Raw genomic sequence first — 23,066 nt, forward strand, 5'->3', positions numbered from 1 at the left:
ACAGACATGAGCCACTATGCCCAGTCATTTTAGGTCTTTTGATACAAATTTTTTTTTTTTTACTTTTTTTTTTATTATACTTTAAGTTCTAGGGTACATGTGCATAACGTGCAGGTTTGTTACATATGTATACTTGTGCCATGTTGGTGTGCTGCACCCATCAACTCGTCAGCACCCATCAATTCGTCATTTATATCAGGTATAACTCCCAATGCAATCCCTCCCCCCTCCCCCCTCCCCATGATAGGCCCCGATGTGTGATGTTCCCCTTTCCGAGTCCAAGTGATGTCATTGTTCAGTTCCCACCTATGAGAGTGAACATGCGGTGTTTGGTTTTCTGTTCTTGTGATAGTTTGCTAAGAATGATGGTTTCCAGCTGCATCCATGTCCCTACAAAGGACAAACTCATCCTTTTTTATGGCTGCATAATATTTCATGGTGTATATGTGCCACATTTTCTTAATCCAGTCTGTCACAGATGGACATTTGGGTTGATTCTAAGTCTTTGCTATTGTGAATAGTGCCGCAATAAACATGCGTGTGCATGTGTCTTTATAGCAGCATGATTTATAATCCTTTGGGTATATACCCAGTAGTGGGATGGCTGGGTCATATGGTACATCTAGTTCTAGATCCTTGAGGAATTGCCATACTGTTTTCCATAATGGTTGAACTAGTTTACAATCCCACCAACAGTGTAAAAGTGTCCCTATTTCTCCACATCCTCTCCAGCACCTGTTGTTTCCTGACTTTTTAATGATTGCCATTCTAACTGGTGTGAGATGGTATCTCATTGTGGTTTTGATTTGCATCTCTCTGATGGCCAGTGATGATGAGCATTTTTTCATGTGTCTGTTGGCTGTATGAATGTCTTCTTTTGAGAAATGTCTTGAGACGGAGTCTTGCTCTGTCGCCCAGGGCTGGAGTGCAGTGGCCGGATCTCAGCTCACTGCAAGCTCCGCCTCCCGGGTTTACGCCATTCTCCTGCCTCAGCCTCCGGAGTAGCTGGGACTACAGGCGCCCGCCACCTCGCCCGGCTAGTTTTTTGTATTTTTAGTAGAGACGGGGTTTCACCGTGTTAGCCAGGATGGTCTCGGTCTCCTGACCTCGTGATCCGCCCGTCTCGGCCTCCCAAAGTGCTGGGATTACAGGCTTGAGCCACCGTGCCCGGCCGATACAAATTTTTATATTATTCTCTAGAAAGTTTATACCAGTGTTGACTCCTACCGGCAGAGATTGGAGTTATGTTTATCTTTGAACGCTTAAATTTTTTCAAAGATCTATATCTATTTATCATATAAAATATATAATATGATAAATTATATATAAGCATAAAATATATTCAGTTATATATAATCATATAAAATATAATATATTAAATTATGTATAATCTATTGAATATAAGTTAATTTATACATTACATATGTAAATGATCTAAGTATATATTTTAAATATGAATTTAACCAAAAATATTGGAAATGGAAGGAAAGAGTTAAGACATAAAATCATTTACCAAGTTTTTGAGCCATCTGGGAGTTTTATATGTTGATGGAGTTTTATATGTTGATGGAGTTTTATATGTTGAAATGTTTGGCCATTTCATGTACACATGTATGTACATACGTGGGCATGTTTATGTTAGGCAATTTGAAAAGGAGTACTTGGTATAATATGAAAATATGACATTAAGAAATATACCATTTGTAGAAATAGGGAGTGTGCTATTTAATTAATCTAGAAATCAGAATGATATCCAAAAATATCAGCAACTCTCCCTTTTCCCATCACCTTAGGTTTAAACGATGATTGGCAGGCATTGTGTTGAGAAGCTGAAAATTTTATTTTCATGAGTCATAGATGTTGAGACTCCAGTGAACTTTGCATTTTTATTCTACATTGTGGTTTTCCAGGAATATGATAGCATCACAGGCATTCACTTTTTTTGCATAGATTTAAAATGAACTGGAAAAAATTTCACCCATCCTTTGAAGATGTTTGATAGAAGCTGAACCCACCTCTTCCTTAGTACTGCGTGAAATTGGCTGTGATGTGCTCATGGTTGAAGGGTATGTAGTCAGCAACCCCTGGAAATAAGCATAGAATAATATGAGGTGACTGTGGTGCATGTAACCATCTCCATCCCCCAAGGGATGCAGTGAGCTAGATGCAGTGAACCCAGTAAATTTTTTAAAGGAGTAAAATCATCCTAGAGAGAAATAGGCAGTTTGATTATGGAGAGAACATGAAATTGAGATTTAGGGTGTTCTTGTTTCCAGTCTCTGGTCACCATTTCATGGAGTAAGTCTTTGGGTATACCCTTTAAGATGCACGAGCCTCTTTTTCCTCACGTACAAGATTTTGTTAATAATATTTACTCTGAAGAGTTATTTTCAGAATTAGAAATAATGACTGCTGGGTGCCTAAGACAGTACCTGACACAGAGTAATTGTGCAATAAATGGTGGTTATTGCTAAAATGGCTTATTTAGGCCAAAATTAGGGCATTCAAGGGAGAACCCCAGGTTCATTTTTAAAGTTTTTGTAAGACATAAGAAAGAGCAGTGGGTTGAGAATTTTTGTCTTTCAGGACAGGAAAGATAGACGATGGCAATATCTGTTACCTTTCAGGTAGCTGGGCAACAGAAAGAATGACAGTTTCAGGCCCACATCTTTTGGTTTCTCAGAGGACTTTACCATTCTTTCTCCCAGGGAAGAAAAGTAATTGGTAGACATGATAATATGCCTGATTTAAGTTCCTAGGGCGATTACTTTCTTTTTAAAAAAAAAATTTTGGGTATTTACAAATTTTTTAATTTTTGTGGGTACATAATAGGTGTGTACATTTATGGGGTATATGGGATATTTTGATCCAGACATTTCTTGAGATGAAGGTGATGGGAAAACTAATAATAATGATGATTAATATATTTGAATACATGCCATGTAAAACACTGTACTTAATCATTCTAAGTATATTATTTCCAATCCTCACCATAACCCAATAAATGATTAGTGCAATTTCCATTTTAAAGCTGTGCAAACTGACTCACAGATTTACTACTAATGTAATGCAGCTATTAAATAAGAGAAGGAGCTTCTAACCAAGTCCTCTGTGACTCCGAGATCTTTATTATGTGCTTTGCTGCAATTCCACAAATTCTGACTGGCAAGATTTGTTAAATACACGACAGACTCTAAGAAAAACACCTCCCCCACTGTAATATTGGATAATGAAGCATCTTTACCAACCTATGACCTTGGCTCTACTGTAACTTTGTTTGGCTTTATATGACTCTGCATAGTGACAGTTAACATCAGGTTAACTAGGTAACATCATACTTAGACAAAAACCATACACCAGTGCTCTTTAAATTGGAGAATATTTCAATATGTGTGCAAAAGCTTTAACCAATGTTAAGGTTTGGCTGAAGTCTGAGTTTTATTCTTCCCACTTTCTCCTAATTTTTTCAGGGGAAACATGCACCAACATCCACACGCAGGCATTCCTCTCTTTGGAGATTTTTGTAAAAAGGTGAAGCATGAATTTTGAGTGAAACTATTGTGCAAAGCACATTTGTACAATAGAGTTACAAACAGTCTGGAAACCTGGGTTTGATTATCCACTTTTGCGTTCTAGATGCATGCCTTGTACAAGACCCTTTAATGTCTCTTAAGGCTTACTTTCCTTCTCTGTAAAAGGTATTACCACTGCTTACAGAATTAATCTCTTTCTCTAAGGATTATATATATATGTAAAATAGATATTTGTATACATATAAGCAATCACTGTCTATAGAATTATTGTATATACACATATGATCTCATCATTATCAATTGATAAAATGAATGAATGAATAAATTAAATGAAAAATAATTAAGGAATGTAGCCTTCAAACTATGGAAGATAACATCTATGCCTTTTCTTCCCTCACCTTCATTCAAAGGTGTTATGCCACTAAGGAACTGCCAGTATGTCTTGTGATTAACATTTTCAGTGATATTATTGATAGAAGAGACGACAAGTCCCCAAGACGTCATAGTGGTTTCAAATCTAAAAAAAAAATTGTCTATGATTAACATCTCACTTTAGGTCAGGGAATAAGGGGTAAGATGAAGGGATGGAGATATTCAGTTAATTAATTAGTTAATTAAGGTTTTAGAGACAAGGTGTCACTTTGTTACCCAGGCTAGTGGTGAGATCCTAGCTCATGGCAGCCTCGAAATCCTGGGCTCAAGCAATCCTCCCGTCAGGATAGAGACACTTTAAATGCTTCAGATAAATGCTTCAGACAAATGCTTCAGACATTAAATGACATTAAATGATATTCTCTTTTGAGCATGATTTTATCTGATAAAGTGATCAGATTATATCAAATGAGAAAATGCTTTAACCAGTTTACTGTTGATGGGCATTTAGGTTGATTCCATTTCTTTGCTATTGTGAATCGTGCTGCAATGAACATGGATGGAGGCCATTTATCCTTAGCAAACTAACACAGGAACAGAAAACCAAATACTGCATGTTCTTACTTATAAGTGGGAACAAAATGATGAGAACACATGAATACACAGAGGTGAACAACACATACTGGGGCCTATCAGAGGGTATAGGTTGGGAGGAGGGAGAGGATCAGGAGAAATAACTAACGGGTAGTAGAATTAATACCTGCGTGGTAAAATAATCTGTACAACAAACCCCCATGACACAGTTTACCTATGTAGCGAACCTGCAAATGTACCCAAAACTTAAAATAAAAGTTAAGTAAAAACAAAAGAAAATGGGCCAGGTGCGGTGGCTCATGCCTGTAATCCCAGCACTTTGAGAGACTGAGGAGGGCAGATTGCTTGAGCCCAGAAGTTCGAGACTAGCCTTGGCAATATGGTGAAACCCCATCTCCAACAAAAATACAAAAATTAGCCAGTGTCATAACCTGATCTCAAAATAAATAAATAAATTTTAAAAAAGCAAACATGCAAATGACTAATGAATGTGAAATTACTTCACTTAGAATAAAATGAAATGAAAATGAATGGATTTTGAAAACACCTATTAATGATCAAATTTAAAAAATGTAAATTCCCCCAAATGAGTAAATAATTATATTAGTCATGGAATGAATATCCAAGATTAAATATTTGGAAGCCATGAAAATATTTGTCAATAATTTTCAGTAACACAGGAAACTACTTATGCAATAATGTTAAGTGAAAATATGAGATACAAATTTTACATGAAATATCTCTCTGTCCCATGTATATGATGGATCACATCTATTTGTAATATGCATGGAAAAAAACACCTATAAAAGTTATAAAAAATATTAACAGCTGTGATATTGTGTGTGGACTGTAGATGATTTTTCTTTTTTATGCTTTTTCTCTCAAAATTTCTGCTATATGTATTTATTACATTTATAATCAGAAAAAGAAAAATTAGGCAAAATTAAAGCTAAGCTCAGAGAAGTAAAGTACAGTATATTCAGAGGGTTTTAAAATTAAATATTTTTGGGCCAGACACAGTGGCCCATGCCAGTAATCCCAGCACTTTGGGAGGCTGAGGTGGGTGGATCACCTGAGGTCAGGAGTTCAAGACCAGCCTGGCCAACATGCTGAAACCCCAGCTCTACTAAAAATACAAAAATTAGCAGAGCGTGGTGGCTACTCAGCTACTCAGGAGGCTGAGGCAGGAGAATCACTTGAACCCAGGAGGCGAAGGTTGCAGTGAGCCGAGATTGCGCCATTGCACTCCAGCCTGGGTGACAAGAGCAAAACTCCATCTCAAAAAAAAAAAAAAAAATAGTTTTGTAGTGCAATTTTTATCTTGACCTGTCTACTGGAAGTTAGGGAAGTTGTGGAATCATGCAGTAAGCAGCAGACACAATGTACTCAACAGAGCCAGGTGGAATAGACCCCCACGTGGTATCACTCAGTTGTTAATTCCTTAGCCTTTGTCAGTATTCCTTCTTGATATCTTCCGGAAGAATTTGGATCATCTTTTCTTTGAAAATATCTGCTTTTTTCCTTTCCATGACTTGGCATTTTTCCTCCTCTCCTATAGCTTAGACTTTTCCATGTTTCTTTACTGCTTCCTCTTTTTGAAAACTATAAATATTTCCTAAAAGTTAATTTTCTCCTCTGTGATTTATTTCTGTATTTTCCCCTACCCTGACAGGGGCGTGGAAAGAACATGAGCATCAGATTCAGTCCAACCTGGGTTCTGCTGTCAACTCTATTAGTTACGTGTTATGTGATCTTAGGAATATTGCTAACTTCTTTGGGCCTAAGGGTTCTATCTGTAAAATGAGAATAACTAAATATGTCTTACGGTTTTGCTGGGTGCATGTATCTGCTACCCACTACATGGATTCTTGACTTTGGTCATCACCTCTAAGAGATGCCTGTCCAATTATTTTTCCCTGTCCTGACGTTTTTTCCTAGTACTTCCTCTATACCTCCAAAAGCCTTTCTTTCTCCTTCTTTCCTTCCTTCCTTCCTTCCTTTTTTCTTCCCTCCCTTCCTTCCTTCCTTCCTTCCTTCCTTCCTTCCTTCCTTCCTTCCTTCCTTCCTTCCTTCCTTTTTTCTTCCCTCCCTCCCTCCCTTCCTTCCTTCCTTCCTTCCTTCCTTCCTTCCTTCCTTCCTTCCTTCCTTCCTTCTTTCCTTCTTTCCTTCCTTTCTATCTTTGTTTTTTTTTTTTGAGACAGAGTCTCACTCTATCTCCCAGGCTGGAGTGCAGTGGCACGATCTCGGCTCACTGCAATCTCCACCTACCAGTCTCAAGCAATTTTTCCATCTCAGCCTCCTGGGTAGCTGGGACCACAGGCACACACCACCATGCCTGGCTAATTTTTGTATTTTTAGTAGAGACAGGGCTTCACCATGTTGGCCAGGCTGGTCTTGAACTCCTAACCTCAAGTGATCCACCTGCCTCAGCCTCTCAAAGTGCTGTAATTACAGGCGTGAGCCACTGTGCCTGGACTATACCTCGAAAAGCCTTCTAATGTTCCTATTTCAAATGCCCATCATTAAACATATCTAAAAAATGTAATCCCTTTCTTTGAAAGATATTCTTTCTTCTTGACCCTTTAATCAATAGTTTTGAAGCTTCTTTCTCTTGACCTCTATGTCCCATCACTCACAGAGCCTTGGTGTGGGTCTATGTATCCTAGAGGAAGTCATCATCACTTCACAGCTCCCTTATTGGAGTCATGTCCTACGTTTCAGCCTTGTCTCCTATTCTCACAACCTAAGCAACATTTTACAAAGTGGATTTTCTTACTCAAAAACTTGCTAAACAAAGTCCAATCTCCTGAACCTGGTATTTCAAGACTTTTACACTGTCACCCAACCTGGTGTGTCCACCTGGCCTATTCATTGGCCCCAAATTCCATACTCAGTCTTATCGCAAATGCTTTGTTTGGCCTCCCCTCCCCTCCCCTCCCCTCCCCTCCCCTCCCCTTCTCTTGCTTTCCTTTCTTTTTTTCTTTTGAGACAGAGTTTCGCTCTTGTTGCCCAGGCTGGGGTGCAATGGCATGATCTTGGCTCACCGCAACCTCTGCCTCCTGGGTTCAAGTTATTCTCCTGCCTCAGCCTCCTGAGTAGCTGGGATTACAGGCATGCGCCACCACTCCCAGCTAATTTTGTGTTTTTAGTGGAGATGGGGTTTCACCATGTTGGTCAGGCTGGTCTTGAACTCCCGACCTAAGGTGATTCTCACAACTTGGCCTCCCAAAGTGCTGGGATTACAGGCATGAGCCACTGAGCCCGGCCTGTTCTGGCCATTTCTTTTCCTAGACTTACCTCTTCCCACATCTTCCTAAATAGTACCTATCCTTTGTGGTTCAAAGCTACAAAGTCTCTTTCGCCTGTTCTACTCTGCAATGGACTTTCAAATCTCCTCTGAATTTTTGTTTTTAAAATTTCATCATACATTGACTTGTATGATTTAAGTTTTCATGAGAGCCTTACCTATTTATTAGATTGTAAGCTGCTCAAGGGGCTATTAAATAAAAATCTGTTATCAAAAGGAAAAAAAATTAAGAAAACAGAGGACGGAGAATAAATGGGAATTCAGATCAGGCCTGGAGAGAATGATGAATGACACTTGTAACACTCACTTGAACATAGGATTTTTGCGCTGTGCTTCTTCTAGGACAACAAGCAACACTGACCCACTTTTCACACTCACGTTGATGGTCTTGTTGAAGAGCAGCTCAACCCCCCTCAGCTGGTTATTTATGGTGTATATGACAGTGATGTTAGATGCGGAGGTGGGGCCAGGGCCAGGTTGGCTGAGTAGAGTTGGTTGTACCTCATAATCTGTGAAGGGCAAAGAGGCCACATTTGTCAAAGGTTATGGGGTTTGTATTATAGATTTAAAATCTCTGTTATTGGCAACTCATCCCAGAAGACATTTCAAGAAAGTGGTGAGTTTCACACCATTTAACAAAGTAGTTGGACCACTAGCATAGAGTTCCGGCAAAAACTCCATGGCCACCTTGCTAAGGCTGGGACATCACTGGGAAGCAGCCTAAGGGGTTGAGTGAGTGTGGTAGTGTTTGGTAGGATTGGAATCAGTTTGCTTGATTTTGTCTCCACGTTCTGCATTGAGATAGACAAGAAATTTATTAATCTCTTCTTGTCTTAGGAAGTTCATGTAATGCAAGAAGAATGATGCTTTATGTTAGCATTTTATTAAAAAAAAAAAAAAAGAGTTCAAGGAATCCACACCAAACACTAGTAATCTCTGGAGTGGTAAGTTTTTATGCAAGACCTCTACTTTCTAAATGTATATTTCTGTAATGTTTGAATTTTAAGTGTCTTTCAATTGTATGCATAATTGGATAAAATAAAGATATTTTTAATTAAAAGGTGGCATGCTAGGTTTCCACTCCATCTCATTGGTGTGTTGCTTGCATTGAGCTTTCATATTTAGATCTTTAAGGCTCGATGTAAATATGAATTCTGTTCTTCTCCGAAGCCGCCCAAACAAAATCAATAACTGGTCATGATTTTTCTTGTTTGCATTTGCACTGCATGGGGCTTTAACTTCTATTTCGTACTTACTTGGTTATCCCAAATATTGTAGTTTTTGTTTACACATCTGTCTTCTGACTTTGCGAAAGGCAGATATGATAAGATATGCATAGCATTTGATGGTACATGTGTCAAAGGAATAAATGAAGCTATATGTTATTTGATATTTGGGACCATGGAGCTTCCCCTACGTCTAGTATCCCACAAAATGCTTTGCACATAGTAGGAGCTGCATAAATATATGCCGAATGAAGTAGATATGGGGCAGAGTTCTGAGTGCAAGAAGGTATGTCTGTGTGCTAGCACACACTCTTAAGGACTGGGAGTCAGATGTGCTCTGTCCACATGGGAATAATGGATGTTACAAGCCTATATGCCACTTAACATTGATCCACATGTCATTTCCGGCATAAGTTGCTGCTTTATGACATAAGAAGGGGTGGGTGTCTTACCAGGGCTACAAGTGACCTGGGGCACATCTAGGTATGTCTTTCCTTTCAGGGAAGGGAGGATTTGAGCAATGGACATGGGGTTGTGGAATTTCCCCTGCTTAATCTCATCGAGTATCATATCCATAGTCTTCTTGCAGTCCCATTCCTTTTTAGGTGGCTGAGGTGTTACAGAGAGAGCCTGGGAAGGAAGAGAGAAAGAGAGAAAGAGAGAGAGGAATTAGGCATAGCTGAGAGTTGGCTCTTACATGTCTTAATAGATAAACTTGATCACTAATGATTGTGATCACGTAGTCACCCAGAATGCAAAGGCAGTGCTATGTAAGGTTTGGAACACATTTGTCTTCAATGCTATGTCCCCACCACTTAGCACAGTGTCTGTCAGACAGCAGACACAGAACTGTTCAATGATCAGATCCAGGGAACACTGTTAGACAGTCATATTTACGAACGATTCTTGAACGTAGAGTGAGGGTGAGAGCTGGGCTCCAGAGGGAGCTTTAGTCTAGGACAATCTAGCCACATAAATGGAGTAGACCCCTTGTTTTATGTTGTCATGCACCCTCTTTGGTGGACTTTTCCCTCACTTTGTGCTTGTGTCAGGACTGTCAGAGGCTCCACAACCCTGGCCCAGGACAGACTCATGACCAGGGCTGGGCTGATGGTGGTGCGCCATCCCCTTGATGACAGTGATTGGTGGACACACATACTAATCAGAGTCATTCCCTGACCTACAGACATTGGGAGACCGAATGATTTTTTTTTTCCCTCTGCTAAGATTATTCAGCTGGAACCATGCAAGTAACCAGTAAGCTGCTAGTGACCATCTTTCTCAGCCACTCTGAAGAAGCCCTGAAGCAGGAAAGAATGAGGAAAATCAGGGCTGGACGATGAAAAAAGAGTGGCCCCTAATATCATGATTTCAGCCCTTTATTCTGGTTATTCCTGAAACCACCTAATTCAACCCTAGACTTCCCAGTATATGTGAATAGTAAATCCTCATTTTTTTTTTCTTGAGCTGAAAGGATTTGGGTTTCTGCTACTTGCAAAATGAGTCTTGAGTAATACACCAAGCCATTCAGCCATTTGCCTATTTTGCTGCATTATCTATCGCATGAATAAAATAGAAATAATAACTTCTGTCTATTGTTGGGGGAGTCATTTGAGGTTCCAAAGGGCTAATGTATAAAAGCATTTCATGATGTGTGATGTGGAAGCTGTAATTCCCACCTCCCTTCCTTTACAGTACTGATTATGGCCACCAGAGCATGTTAATAGGCTGAGATTGTTGATGACTGGTTCACCTGAAGCTTGGAATAGGAAATGGGAGAAGAGAGAGAGGAGTGGCTGTCTCAGCTAGGGTCAGCATGCACAACTGGGCAGTTGTGATAGGGACGACCATCACTGTGTACCTCAGCATCCATGAACTATGGCTCTGGACAGAGGCCACTTTACAAGGCAGTTGGTTTAAGGACCATCAGGTGGGTGCAACAATATCTTGTCCACTTGTCATATGCACCTCCCAAATTTCACTAAGCAAGATATATTCATTGGGATTACGCATCACCAATGCCAATACTCTAGAGAGGATAACACATTAAGTGGTTAGACGTCATTAATAACTTTCCATTGAGAAGTTTATCAGTTCTCTTTTCTTTCTTCTTCTTCTTCTTCTTTTTTTTTTTTGAGATGGAGTCTCGCTGTGACGCCCAGGCTGGAGTGCATTGATGCAATCTTGGCTGACTGCAACCTCCGTCTCCTGGGTTCAAGTGATTCTCCTGCCTCAGCCCCCTGAGCAGCTGGGATTATAGATGACCACCACCACACCTGGCTAATTTTTGTATTTTTAGTAGAGATGGGGTTTCACCATATTGGCCAGGCTGGTCTTGAACTCCTAACCCCAAGTGATCCACCTGCCTTGGCCTCCCAAATTGCTGGAATTACAGGCGTGAGCCATCACACCTGGCCTATCAGATCCCTTTTCAAGATAAGTGCCTATCAGAGGAAGCTTGAAAACAATAGGATATTCATGGAAGAAAGAGGAGAAACTGTGGACGGAAGAAATGCCTCATGAGCGTCTTTGGGTAGGGATGAGCGTGGCCTGGGCCACTGGAAGTGTACTGACATCTAGGAAGAAGGTGAACAAAGGCTGAAAGGAAGTTTACTAGCATCACTGCTCTGCTGAGACAGATCTAGAACAATTGTTAAGCATGATATTATGCATGCATTTTTTTCATACCACATTTTGTTTAACCTAATTGCAACCTTGTTATTATGGGGAAAATAAAGTTTGGGGAAATTCAATATTTTTCTGAGATGGTGGCAGGTCTGGGAGTCAAACCTAAACTGTGATAGCTCCAGAGGCCTTTGATTTTCTATATCAGAATATTTTAGGCCGGGCGCGGTGGCTCAAGCCTGTAATCCCAGCACTTTGGGAGGCTGAGGTGGGCGGATCACGAGGTCAGGAGATCGAGACCATCCCGGCTAATGCGGTGAAACCCCGTCTCCACTAAAAAATACAAAGAACTAGCCGGGCGAGGTGGCAGGCGCCTGTAGTCCCAGCTACTTGGGAGGCTGAGGCAGGAGAATGGCGTGAACCCGGGAGGCGGAGCTTGCAGTGAGCTGAGATCCGGCCACTGCACCCCAGCCCGGGCGACAGACCGAGACTCCGTCTCAAAAAAAAAAAAAAGAAAAAAGAATATTTTAGATTAGGAAAATGTTGTATATTAGACACCTATTGATTCCAGATTTCTGGATGCCTAAGTAAACTCCTGATAGAGACAGTAAAAAGGGTAGGGAGAGATTATATATTCTGACAAGAAATCCACATGGCTTGTGGTATTTGGATATATACACAGTCCTGCCTTTTGATAAGAAAAGCTTTAATTCCCAGGTCCAGCTTATCAGAGTGTACTTAGCAGGTGATGAAATCCAAACAGAATTCACAAACCAAGTTAGCAAAAGTAAACAGTTTCCCGTCTGGTGCTAAATTGAAGCAAGGTTATTTTTACTGAGTCACACACACACACACACACACACACAAATCCCCAAACCATCTTTTATATCTCTTCCAGACTGCCTTTTTCTTTCCAAAAAGCTTCTAGACCAGAGCACTGGAAATGCTCTTGTAAAATTCAGCTATGGAAAAAACAGAGTTTTGTTCTATGACAAAGTCTCCTTGACCGTGACATATAAGTGAGCTTTATTTTTATTAGTCACTTCTATACGTGGTCCACTGAAGTGCAAATTTTGTTTTTGCTCTTACGTTTAACATGAACCAATTCTTAGGCTGCTTATATCCTTTTCTAATTTTTAATGTATGAAATCTCAATACTAGTCTCTGTTGTTTTCCCTAGGAGACAATTTCTTTCCAATAGTCCACAACTATGTTAGGTTTAGGGCTGGCATCATCATGCCATGATTCTCCCTTTCCTGGGCTTTCTGAGTTGAAGAGTCCCTGGTCCTATTAATTCCCACAGGACATTTTGAGACATTGGAGCTCAGAGTTCTTGGTTGGAATTAGAGGATTCAGCCACAGATGGCTGCTAGTTTTTGATTCTAGTTGGTTACTTCTGCCCACTACTATTGGTGCATCTGTCTTCTGTAGAGGCTGCTGCCCTAATCAACTAGGGTAGGGTGGGTTGTTGGATTTGGAACTATTAACACCAAGAACATCTTACAGAATCCAAGCCTGGGAATGTATGCTATTAAAGCATAGAATTGAGTATGGACTTGGCTGCCAGATAGATCTGCTTTACCATTTACTATGGGTTTTTGTGAGGCTGGGTCAATGTTAGGTTATTTTCCTTAATCATTTTGAGTATAAACTTGCTATTTTTAGTACAAGGTAAAACACTGGGCCAGGTGTGGTGGCTCACGCCTGTAATCCCAGCACTTTGGGAGGCCGAGGTGGGTGGATCACGCGGTCAGGAGATCGAGACCATCCTGGTTAACACGGTGAAACCCTGTCTCTACTAAAAATACAAAAAATTAGCCAGGCGTGGTGGCGCGCACCTGTAGTCCCAGCTACTCAGGAGGCTGAGGCAGGAGAATGGTGTGAACCCAGGAGGCGGAGCTTGCAATGAGCCGAGATCGCGCCACTGTACTCCAGCCTGGGTGACAGTGCGAGACTCCTTCTCAAAAAAAAAATAAAAAATAAAAAATAAAAATAAAATAAATAAACACTGAAAAAGAACACTTGGCTGGTAAGACTGCATCAGAAAATTCTATATTTTTAGAGGGTGTGCTTTAATATTCTTAGTATTTATACATCAAAATTGCAATAGTCTATAATTATTACAAAAAAACTGATCATTACTAATAATAAATTAATATATTTCTTGATTTATTTGTTTCATTTTTTTCCCAAGGAAGAGAAATGAGTTCATATAGATTTGTTTTCACACTTTACATAAGAGGTAGGGAGACATTAACGCTTACCTGCATTTTACCGGTAGAGAAACTGAGGCCCAGACACCACAAAGAATATATCTCAGGTCATACTAGCTGGATTTTCACAGAGATGTTGGTAGAAGCCTGGCTTCTTGATTCTGCAATCCAGGCTTATTGGCAGGAACCCAACCAAGAACATCCAGCATGTGTTTACCTGCATGGCGAGGCCAGTACTGTAGATGTCTCCAATGATGCCATTATCTTTGATCTTCATGCTGATATTCTCCACAATAGCCTTTAGTACCTGACCAAACAGGGCTCTGTAACCTTCCTCTGAACCTACAGGGATCTTGTTGTACATGCAGGTCAGAGCCAACGTTGCCATTGCTCCTGTGTCTGTGAATGACAGAGGGGATAAGATCACCATAGTCACCATTACAGCAATATGAACAGCTAGCATTTATTGTGTGCTTATTGTGTTCTGGCTCCATGATTTTATTTGCTCCTCAGAACAACCTGTGAAATAGTACCTGTAATCATCTCCCTTTAAGAGACAAAAAATAGAGGCTCAGAAAAATTAATTGCCCAAGGCCACACAGTCAGTAAGTACAGGGCCAAGATCTTAACCCAGATCCATACAACTCAACAGCTCTTGCTTATAATTAATATAGACAGGCAGTACATTCAATCATACAGCTCTTGTGCCAGAAAAGACAGATGCAGTCTCTGTTTTAAATTCCTTTAGCATTTGTTGTTTATGTATCTGTTTTACAATCTTGATGCTGTCTTTTATTTTTATTTTTTGTTACTGTGCTCTGTGAACTCTTAGATGGTGGGAATTTTGCATCCACCAAAGCACCCCACAAAGGGACTTTTTCTTGTTTGCATGCAATAAACATGTGGAACAAATGAGCAAGTTCTGGGATGGCAAGACTGGAAGAAATAAAAGACTTGCCAGATATCATTTTATTTCATTGATCTTCCCCTCCTCATCTTAATCTCCATTTGGAAGTTGCGTAACCTCATTAAGGGTGATCGTGTTATTGACAACCAGAAGGAAATAAGTCCATACTTTTGGAGGCAGAGATGCCCCAGAAATGTGTGAGGTCCCAGATGTGAAAGGGAGACCAGTCTGTTCTTGACCCCCAGGGAGGATCCTAGAGCAATGGTTCACCTGTTTGTCTGACAGGAACTGAAACAAGAGAGGCTGCTGATGGGGTGCTTGTAAGGGAGTGAAAACCTGAGACAATACTATTGCTTAGAGAGTTGGCAGAGGAGAAGAGGTACCATGAATGCGGGCTGTGACAGTGGGCCCCACAGAAAAGGATCATTATCCATAGAAGGGGACAGAAAGAGGACATGATGTCGTAGAGGGAAAAGAGTCCACTCACAAGCAGCCATATGCTTGCAGAAGAAAGACACAAGGTGGTCCCCGAGTTTCCATGAAGGGAAACATCATGAGTTAGGGTTCCGAGAGTAGCTGTTTAATGGAGAGAGGCTATTTGGATGTAATGAGGAGAAGCATCGAAAAGAATAGAGTGTGAGAGCATCAGTAGTGATTCAAGAGAGGATGCAGAGGAGAAGTGAAGCAAGACATTAGTATTTAATTTGGGAAGAACTTCTGACTTGAATGACATGATTATTGTTTCTAGCGGAGATTCTGTAGCTGCCAGACATATCAAGTATTATCTAGTGTCCTTGTTTCTACATAATGCTCCCTCGCCTTCCTTCATGTACTCCTCAATTCACCTGCCCAACAAACTTCTGGTAAGTATCTCCCATCCACAGGCACATTCACGTCCTTAGCTCCTCCTCCATGGAATGCTCTCCTTTCCCACTTCCCTGTGCCAGCTCCACCATTCAGTGCACAATGCCTCTGATGTTCCCAGCTCAGGGTACTGGTGACCTACTCACCTACACTGAAGGGAGAGGAGTTGGCCAGCAGGGTCTTGGCAAAGCGGACGGCTATCGGCAAGGTCGCCTCAGAGTTCTTCTGGCACAGTGCCAAGATCGCTAGACTGGGCCCATAGAAGGCTGATGCTTCAGCATTGGGGCCTCCGAAGGGGACAGAGAACCTTCATCAGACTCACACTCAACACAATGAGGACATTTGCAAAGAAGGAAAAGCCAAGCCTTTGAAACGCAAATTGCTAGAAAACCTGCCCCTAAAGAGAGACACAGCATAGGCAAAGAGCAACTACAGTGTTTATCAAAAGAATGTCATCAGGCATCTGCAAAGAATAAAAGGGATGACTCTGTCTTCAGACAGGTGATGACTCGACAAGCTTGTGTCCTTGGGATCATGACCTTTTCTAGTTCATTTTGGATTGGAAATGAATCTTTCCATTGTGTGATTATCAGAAGGACCAGAGTGAAGGATACATTGTGTCTCTTCCCTAACTTTCCTTTCTCTTCACCCCCACCCTTTTCCTTTCTGGGTTTAAAATTCTTGGGAAAAACCATATGCCTGACTCTCTTCTCCCTTCCAGTGAGGTCTTACTGGAAGGTGCCCAATTCGCCATTTGTCTTTGTAGAATGGATACTTTATCCCCAGGGTCTCGGCAGGAGGAGGTGAGGGCCATGATGGTGAGGCCAAGCTGCCCAATGGTTAGATCTGCAGAGAAGAGAACACAACAGTTATACCAAGGCATCCTCAGGGGACAGCTCTCCAAGAGCCAGGGATGAGGTCTCTGCTTTTTTATCCAGAGCATTTTGACTTTTTAATAATACGAGCAGTTTTTTGATCTGTCTTTCCAAAAAAAAAAAAAATATGGAAGAATACATAAGGGAATATTTAATATAGTGGCCTCTGTGTAACTTGATGACTCTAGTATTTGCTATTAAAGAATCCCTGGTGTTTGATTAGAAAAGCAGCAAAATACTCATCTAGATTTATATACAGAAATTTGCAGTTACAAAATAATTTAAACTTTATCTACCTTGAGCCTCTACACAGCTCCTGGGAGATAGGCAGAACAGAGATTTTATCATTATTATCATTGCTATTAGCAGTAGTAGGGTTATTGCTATTAGAATCATCTGGAAGGTGAGGCTGAGCAATATCCAGTGACTTGTCTCAGATCCCAGAGTTATGAAGTGGCAGAGCTGGAACTGGAAGGCTGCTCTTTTGACGTCTAGTCCAGAGCTCTCTCTGCTTTACTGACCTCCTCCATGAATGCTCTGACTTCACATGTGTTTCTTTCCAGGTACCTTCCAGGTATGTAGGGAAAGGTGTTTGGGTGGTTTATGTACAATCAGAGGCTGCAGTGGGGTGGGAAGGACACTGAGTTGGGATCTGGAGGTGGTGTGTGATGTGTGAGATTCAGGGAGAGTGCGAGCGGCTCAGATGTCTCACCGTTGGTGTCGCTGGACATGAGCTGGTAAGTCAGGAGTTTCTGGGCCATCAAATTGTAGGCTCCAGCCAGATTCATGGCAATTAAGATGCTGGGGTTTGGGTAGGCTGATGAAGACACCGAGTTCTCCATAAGTACTTGTATGCCATTGACCAAGGGCTCCTGGGCTGAGGGAACCGCTGAGAAGAGGAAAGCCATTTACTTACCTTCTAACCCTCATTCCTTCCCGAAAACATTATTCCTGTGTCTTTGATGCTTTTTTTTTTTTTTTTTTTAGACAGTTTCTCTCTTGTCACCCAGGCTAGAGTGCAATGGCATGATCTCGGCTCACTGCAACCTCCACCTCCCAGATTCAAGTGTTTCTCCTGCCTCAGCTTCCCGAGTAGCTGGGATTACAGGTGCGCACCATCATGCCTGACTAATTTTAGTATTTTTAGTAGAGACAGGGTTTCACCATGTTGACCAGGATGGTCTCGAACGTCTGACCTCAAGTAATCCACCCTTCTTGGCCTCCCAAAGTGCTGGGATTACAGGCGTGAGCCACCTTGCCTGGCCATCTTTGATGCCTTTTAGGAGAACACTTGGTTAGCACTGGTATCCTAAGTGACTAAAGAGAAATGGAGAAAATGGTGAGATTTTACTTTTGAGGACAATTAGTTTCTACATCTTCTCAGATAATCCATATCCTTAAGAAAGTGATTTTTAAATTTAGTAACTTCAAGCAATATGGCTCATGACATTTCTCATAGTTTCTATCACTTTCCTGGAAATCACTGATTTCCTTGCATTCATTTTTTTCCTCACTCTTTCATGAAGAATATTAAAGATTTGGGATATAATTTATCCTTAGTGAGTACCAAAATCTCTTACTAGTATGTAGTGGTGTCTGGTCACGATAGCCACTGAATGTCTGTCTTTGTACCATCAACCGTTATTCCTGCAGTAGTACTTTCATCTCTGTTATTTTTATTTATTTATTTTTTGAGACAAGGTGTTGCTGTGTCATCTAGGCTGGAGTGCAGTGGTGTGATCATAGCTCACTGCAGCCTCAACCTCCTTGGCTTAAGCGATTCTCCTACCTCAGCTTTCTGAGTAGCTGGGACCACAGGTGCATGCCACTATGCCCAGCTAATTTTTTTTAAGATTTTTTTTTTTTGTAGAGATTGAGTCTCACCATGTTGCCCAGGCTGGTCTTGAACTCTTGGGCTCAAGCAATCCTCCTGCCTCAGTCTCCCAAAGTGCTGGGATTACAGGTGTGAGCCACTGCACCTGGCCCCATCTCTCTTAATCAAAAACGTATAGACTTGCCTCTCAAAGAATTTATGCTATTAAGTCAGGAAAGATGAACAGCACACAATCACATTCGGACTTACCCATTTTGGAATTCCTATAGTGATTGCTATTTTCAACCACTTTCTCATCAGCAGAGCTCAGTGTCAGAGGTCACAGCCCCTCCCCAGGGCAACTGCTTCCCTCACCTCCTTGGAAAAGCATACTCACAGCATGAACTCTGGGACTGGGTACTAGTCCCAGCCGTAGCCCAGAGAAGGCTCAGGAGGTAGAGGGCAAACCAGGCCATCTCACCCTCCTGTCCACGTCTCTCATCCACAGGTACTGCGATTTGCGAGTGGAATATTTCTTTACCTTCTCTTATATGTGCTTCCCTTTGTTAAATAATCTGTTCCCCAACCCAGCCTCTCCTAACTGCCCCTGTGCTGACCTCTCCTTTCCTGATACAAGTAAGTTGATTTTCATCTGCTTATCTAAGTTTACTGACTACAGACCCTCCAAGGTGTCTGAAGGTGACTTCTAGGTTACACAGTCATATGAGAAACCTGCGGCTGGGTATGCAGTGAAGGCAGTGTTGAGAAAATGTCCTTTACCGAAGTCCTGGGTCAGACTTCAGGAAGTTTGGATAATGTGCTAGTATCAACAAGACTTCTTCTAGCCCTTATGGTATCCAGGCAGTCACCAGGCTGCTTTTTAGTAACTTCTTCACTGGGATTTAGGCCATTCATAGACATCAGCTCATTTTATGATCGTAGGCACCTGCTTTACAACACGCCCTTTAAGGCTCTCAGGCAGGGATCTGACAGGTGACATCTGGCTTTATGAAATTAATGGTGTCTACCTGGACCTGGATTCTAGCCTAGACTCTTTGAAGTTGTGTGACTTTAGGCAAGAAATGGACCTCGGTTTCCCAGAAATGGTTTTGTTTGATTTCTCTTTCCTTATCTGGAGATAAAAGCCGTCTCAAACACCCAAAGCTTTCAGATATTATCTTTTAAAGTAAGTAATTAGAAAATGTGAGATCCATTAAGTATACATATTTCAGATGTGTAGCTATATTATAATGCAAATTATACTTCTTTGTAAGAGGGAACTGAAAATGGTATCTTGAAATTATAAAGAAAGGAGCTTTTTTTTTTTTTTCCCCTGGATGTAAAATAGCTCATTTTAAGGGGGAAATTCTGCAGTGGCGCCCATCTTAGCATAGAAGTCAAAGCCCTTTTCATGACCTACAAGGCTGTAGAAGATCTGGCTCCTGGTTTCCTTTCTGACCTCAGCTCCAGGCGTTTTCTCCTTTGCTCACACTGCTCCCGTCACACAGAACTTCTTGTGTCCCTTGAACACATCAGCTACCTTTGCACGTGGCGTCCCCTCAGCCCAGGACCCCTCTTCTTTTAAATACCCTTGTGCTGGCTTCCTCACATCCTTCATGTCTCTGCTCAGAGCTGAGCTTTTAGACAGACCTTCTCAGGACATCCTACATAAGATCCTGCATCCTCACCTCCACTGACACCCATCATGCCCCTCGCCTGCTATAACTCATCGCCCTCTGTCGCACTATGTGTGCTATGTGTGTGGTTGTTTATCGTTTGTTTATCTCCCTACTAGAATGTCTGCTCCACGAGGGAGGGGCTTTGTCTCTTTGGCTCACTGCTCTATCCTTAGCCCTTACAACACAAACTAGCTCACAGCAGAAATAAAATATTTTTTGAATGAGTGAATTAATGAGCAAATGTAAGACATGGGTAATAAAGCAGTTTTTTTCCCCCTTGGGAAACACGGGTGAGTTTTGTGAGATGAGAGCACGGGGTTCGTATTGGGGTGTGCTGGACAACTTCTAACACGTCCCCGTGTTTTCACCTCCCGGTATTCATGCCTTGTGTAGTCCTCTTCCCTAGAGTGTGGGCTGGCCTGGGGCCACATTCTATTATAATGAATAGAATGCGGCAAAGGTGATGGGATGTGTTTGTGGACGACCGATTTCCCTCTTGCTTGCCTTCTCTCTCTGGCCCTTCCTGTTCTCATGAAGGTAGCTGCCAAGTGTGAGCTGCCTTATGGAGAAGCCCACGTACGGCCCCTGAGAGTAGCCTCCCGCCTATGTACAGGGAGGAAGGAATCCTTACCCAGTGAGCTTTGCGATGAAAGCAGCCCCAGCTGACATCTTGTTTGCAGCCCTGGGAGAGACCCTCCTAAGCCAGAGGACCCAGGTAAACCCTCCCTGGATTCTTGAACCACAGAAACTGTGGGATAATAAATGTTGTCTTAGGCCCGTAAGTTTTAGAGTAACTTGTTATGTAGCAATATATATCCAATACATGGTACATGGTGGAAGACAAGGCTGAAAAGACAGTTTGCATCTACTTGGTGGAGAGCCTCGCATGCTGTGTAAAGGAGTAGGAGGCAGAATAATGCCACTGCCCGGACACCACCAAATGCCCATGCCCTAATCCCTGCAACCTGTGAACATGTTACGTGGGTTATATGACCAGGAATAATTAAAGATGCACATGGAATTAAGGTGGCTAATGAGCTGACTTTAAGAGAGGAAGATTAGCTTGGATCATCTGGTTGGGCCCAGTGTCATCACAGAGGTCCTTGTTAGTGGCAGAGGAGGGCAAGAGCATTAGAGTCAGAAAAGCAAATGTGATATTGGAGGCAGAAGTCAGAATGATGTAATTGCTGGCTGTGAAGGTGGACAGGGGCCATGAGCCATGCAATGTGGGCAGCCTCCAGAAGCTGGAAAAGGCAAGGAAACGGATGTTTCTTTACAAGCTCTGTTACTAGAGTAGCCCTAAGGAAATAGCTGGGAAGGCTCCTTATTTTCTTAAATGGTTGTTTCCCCTTAGCCTTTTTATCTATAGGGGCCACTGCTTAAAGAGTTCCAGATCGCCCAGGATGCTGCAGGAGTTCCATGATCCCTTGCCAAATACCAGAGGAAGATAAGACCTGCACGAGACCGGTGCAAACCAGAACCGGCAACCCCTAGTTACTTTTAGATCATTAACATATCATTATAATACTAGATTCCTCTCCCTTAAAAGAGAATTGCTGCCATTTTGTGTACATGCGAGGTATGAAGAAGTATGTCTGGGGACTGCGCCTGTGTGTTTGGAACTCCACCCTCGGCCTGCTTACATACCTCCCTGCCCCGTGTCTAACTCTTGAAAATTCCCCTGCTTCCCATTGCTTAAGGAGAAGGTGCCTTTAGAGCGAGAGCTCCCCTTCTCCATTCCCTGACTGGTGAATACAACCCGATTGCGTTTGTCCAAGTGCATGTTCCTTCTTTGTGACCCATACGAAGTAGGGAAAGAACTTGCTTTACTGGTGCCACCTCTAGAAGGAACACAGCTCTTTCGACACCTTGATTTCAGCCCGGTGAGACTCTGGTCTCCATGACTGTGAGATGATACATTTGTCTTAAGTAACAAAATTTGTGGTAATCTGTTGCAGCAACAATAAGAATCTAATGCAGGATTATGAGTCCAGGACGGTGCTGACTTTGGGTTCCAGAGCCTGCTCCTGATCCTCCTGAGATGATCCACACACCCTTGGCCTGCCAGCCCTTTAACCACTCACTTCGTTGTATTATAAATTACCATTTACAACCAGGGCTGCTGCAAGACTGATCATGACACAATTGTTGCAGTTAGTAAATAATTCCCAGAACAGGAACCACACAGGCCATACATTTCTTAACAGGGACATTTTGACAGTCCTTGGTTACCTATTGACTGGGATGTGTTCATTTATTTCCTTGTTTCTCCTGTGCCTAATATTTTGGTATCAAAGCACCTAGACTCTCCTTGGACACGAGTAAGGTTTATATGTGGTGATTATTCTTTGCTGTGGCAGCAAAAGGAAGTTTCTGTCTTCAGACTCAGTTCAGGTTTTGTAATACTCTCAAGCTGTAGGAGCTTCTTGTAAGGCAAATGTGGCCAGTTAGATTTCTTATTTTTATTTTTATTTTTTTCTGAGATGGAGTCTGGCTCTGTCGCCTAGGCTGGGGTACAATGGTGTGATCTCAGCTCACTGCAACCTCTGCCTCCCGGGTTCAAGTGATTCTCCTGCCTCAGCCTCCTGAGTAGCTGGGACTACAATTGCCTGCCACCATGCCCAGCTAATTTTTGTATTTTTAGTAGAGACGGGGTTTCACCATATTAGCCAAGCTGGTCTCAAACTTTTAACCTCAGGTGATCTGCTCGCCTTGGCCTCCCAAAGTGCTGGGATTACAGGCATGAGCCACCTGCCTGTCCTCAGAACTAGGTTTCACGGGCTAATGTTAGTGGAACCCTAAGGGAGTGTTATTTCATGTCTGCTTCTGAGATTAAAGGCATTTATATCAGACAGCAATATTACTACATTATACTTTAAGACTTCTGGCTGGGAGAAACTCAGCAGTCTCTGTTAGAAATAAAGGCTAGTCGTGCTATTTATGGACAGTAATACCAATTCTGATATTTTGCATATTTCTCACCTTAAACCAGTATCCTTCAATTTCACATAGCTTGTATAGGCTACAAACAGATCTGACCACTAACAGCACCAGGGAT

The 23,066-nt window shown here is 41.9% G+C and overlaps 1 protein-coding gene across 2 annotated transcripts; it reads right to left on the minus strand.

The window, feature by feature from the left end:
- Positions 1–1,821: 1,821 nt before the first annotated feature.
- On the minus strand, positions 1,822–18,866 carry CBLIF (cobalamin binding intrinsic factor). 2 transcript variants are annotated; one of them, XM_010384999.2, is made up of 9 exons: positions 18,727–18,866; positions 17,229–17,405; positions 16,374–16,487; positions 15,788–15,928; positions 14,088–14,269; positions 9,485–9,662; positions 8,114–8,315; positions 3,932–4,050; positions 1,822–2,084 (listed from the first exon to the last, which is right to left on the minus strand). In XM_010384999.2, the coding sequence occupies exons 1-9, from the start codon at positions 18,803–18,805 to the stop codon at positions 2,023–2,025; spliced, it is 1,254 nt and encodes a 417-aa protein (XP_010383301.2). In that variant the 5' UTR covers positions 18,806–18,866; the 3' UTR covers positions 1,822–2,022. The 2 variants fall into 2 exon arrangements, with proteins under 2 accessions (XP_010383301.2, XP_010383302.2); XM_010385000.2 differs by having other exon boundaries at positions 1,824–2,084; positions 18,600–18,851.
- Positions 18,867–23,066: the final 4,200 nt, after the last annotated feature.

Source organism: Rhinopithecus roxellana, chromosome 15, assembly GCF_007565055.1.
Source record: "Rhinopithecus roxellana isolate Shanxi Qingling chromosome 15, ASM756505v1, whole genome shotgun sequence".
Lineage (NCBI taxonomy): Eukaryota > Metazoa > Chordata > Mammalia > Primates > Cercopithecidae > Rhinopithecus > Rhinopithecus roxellana.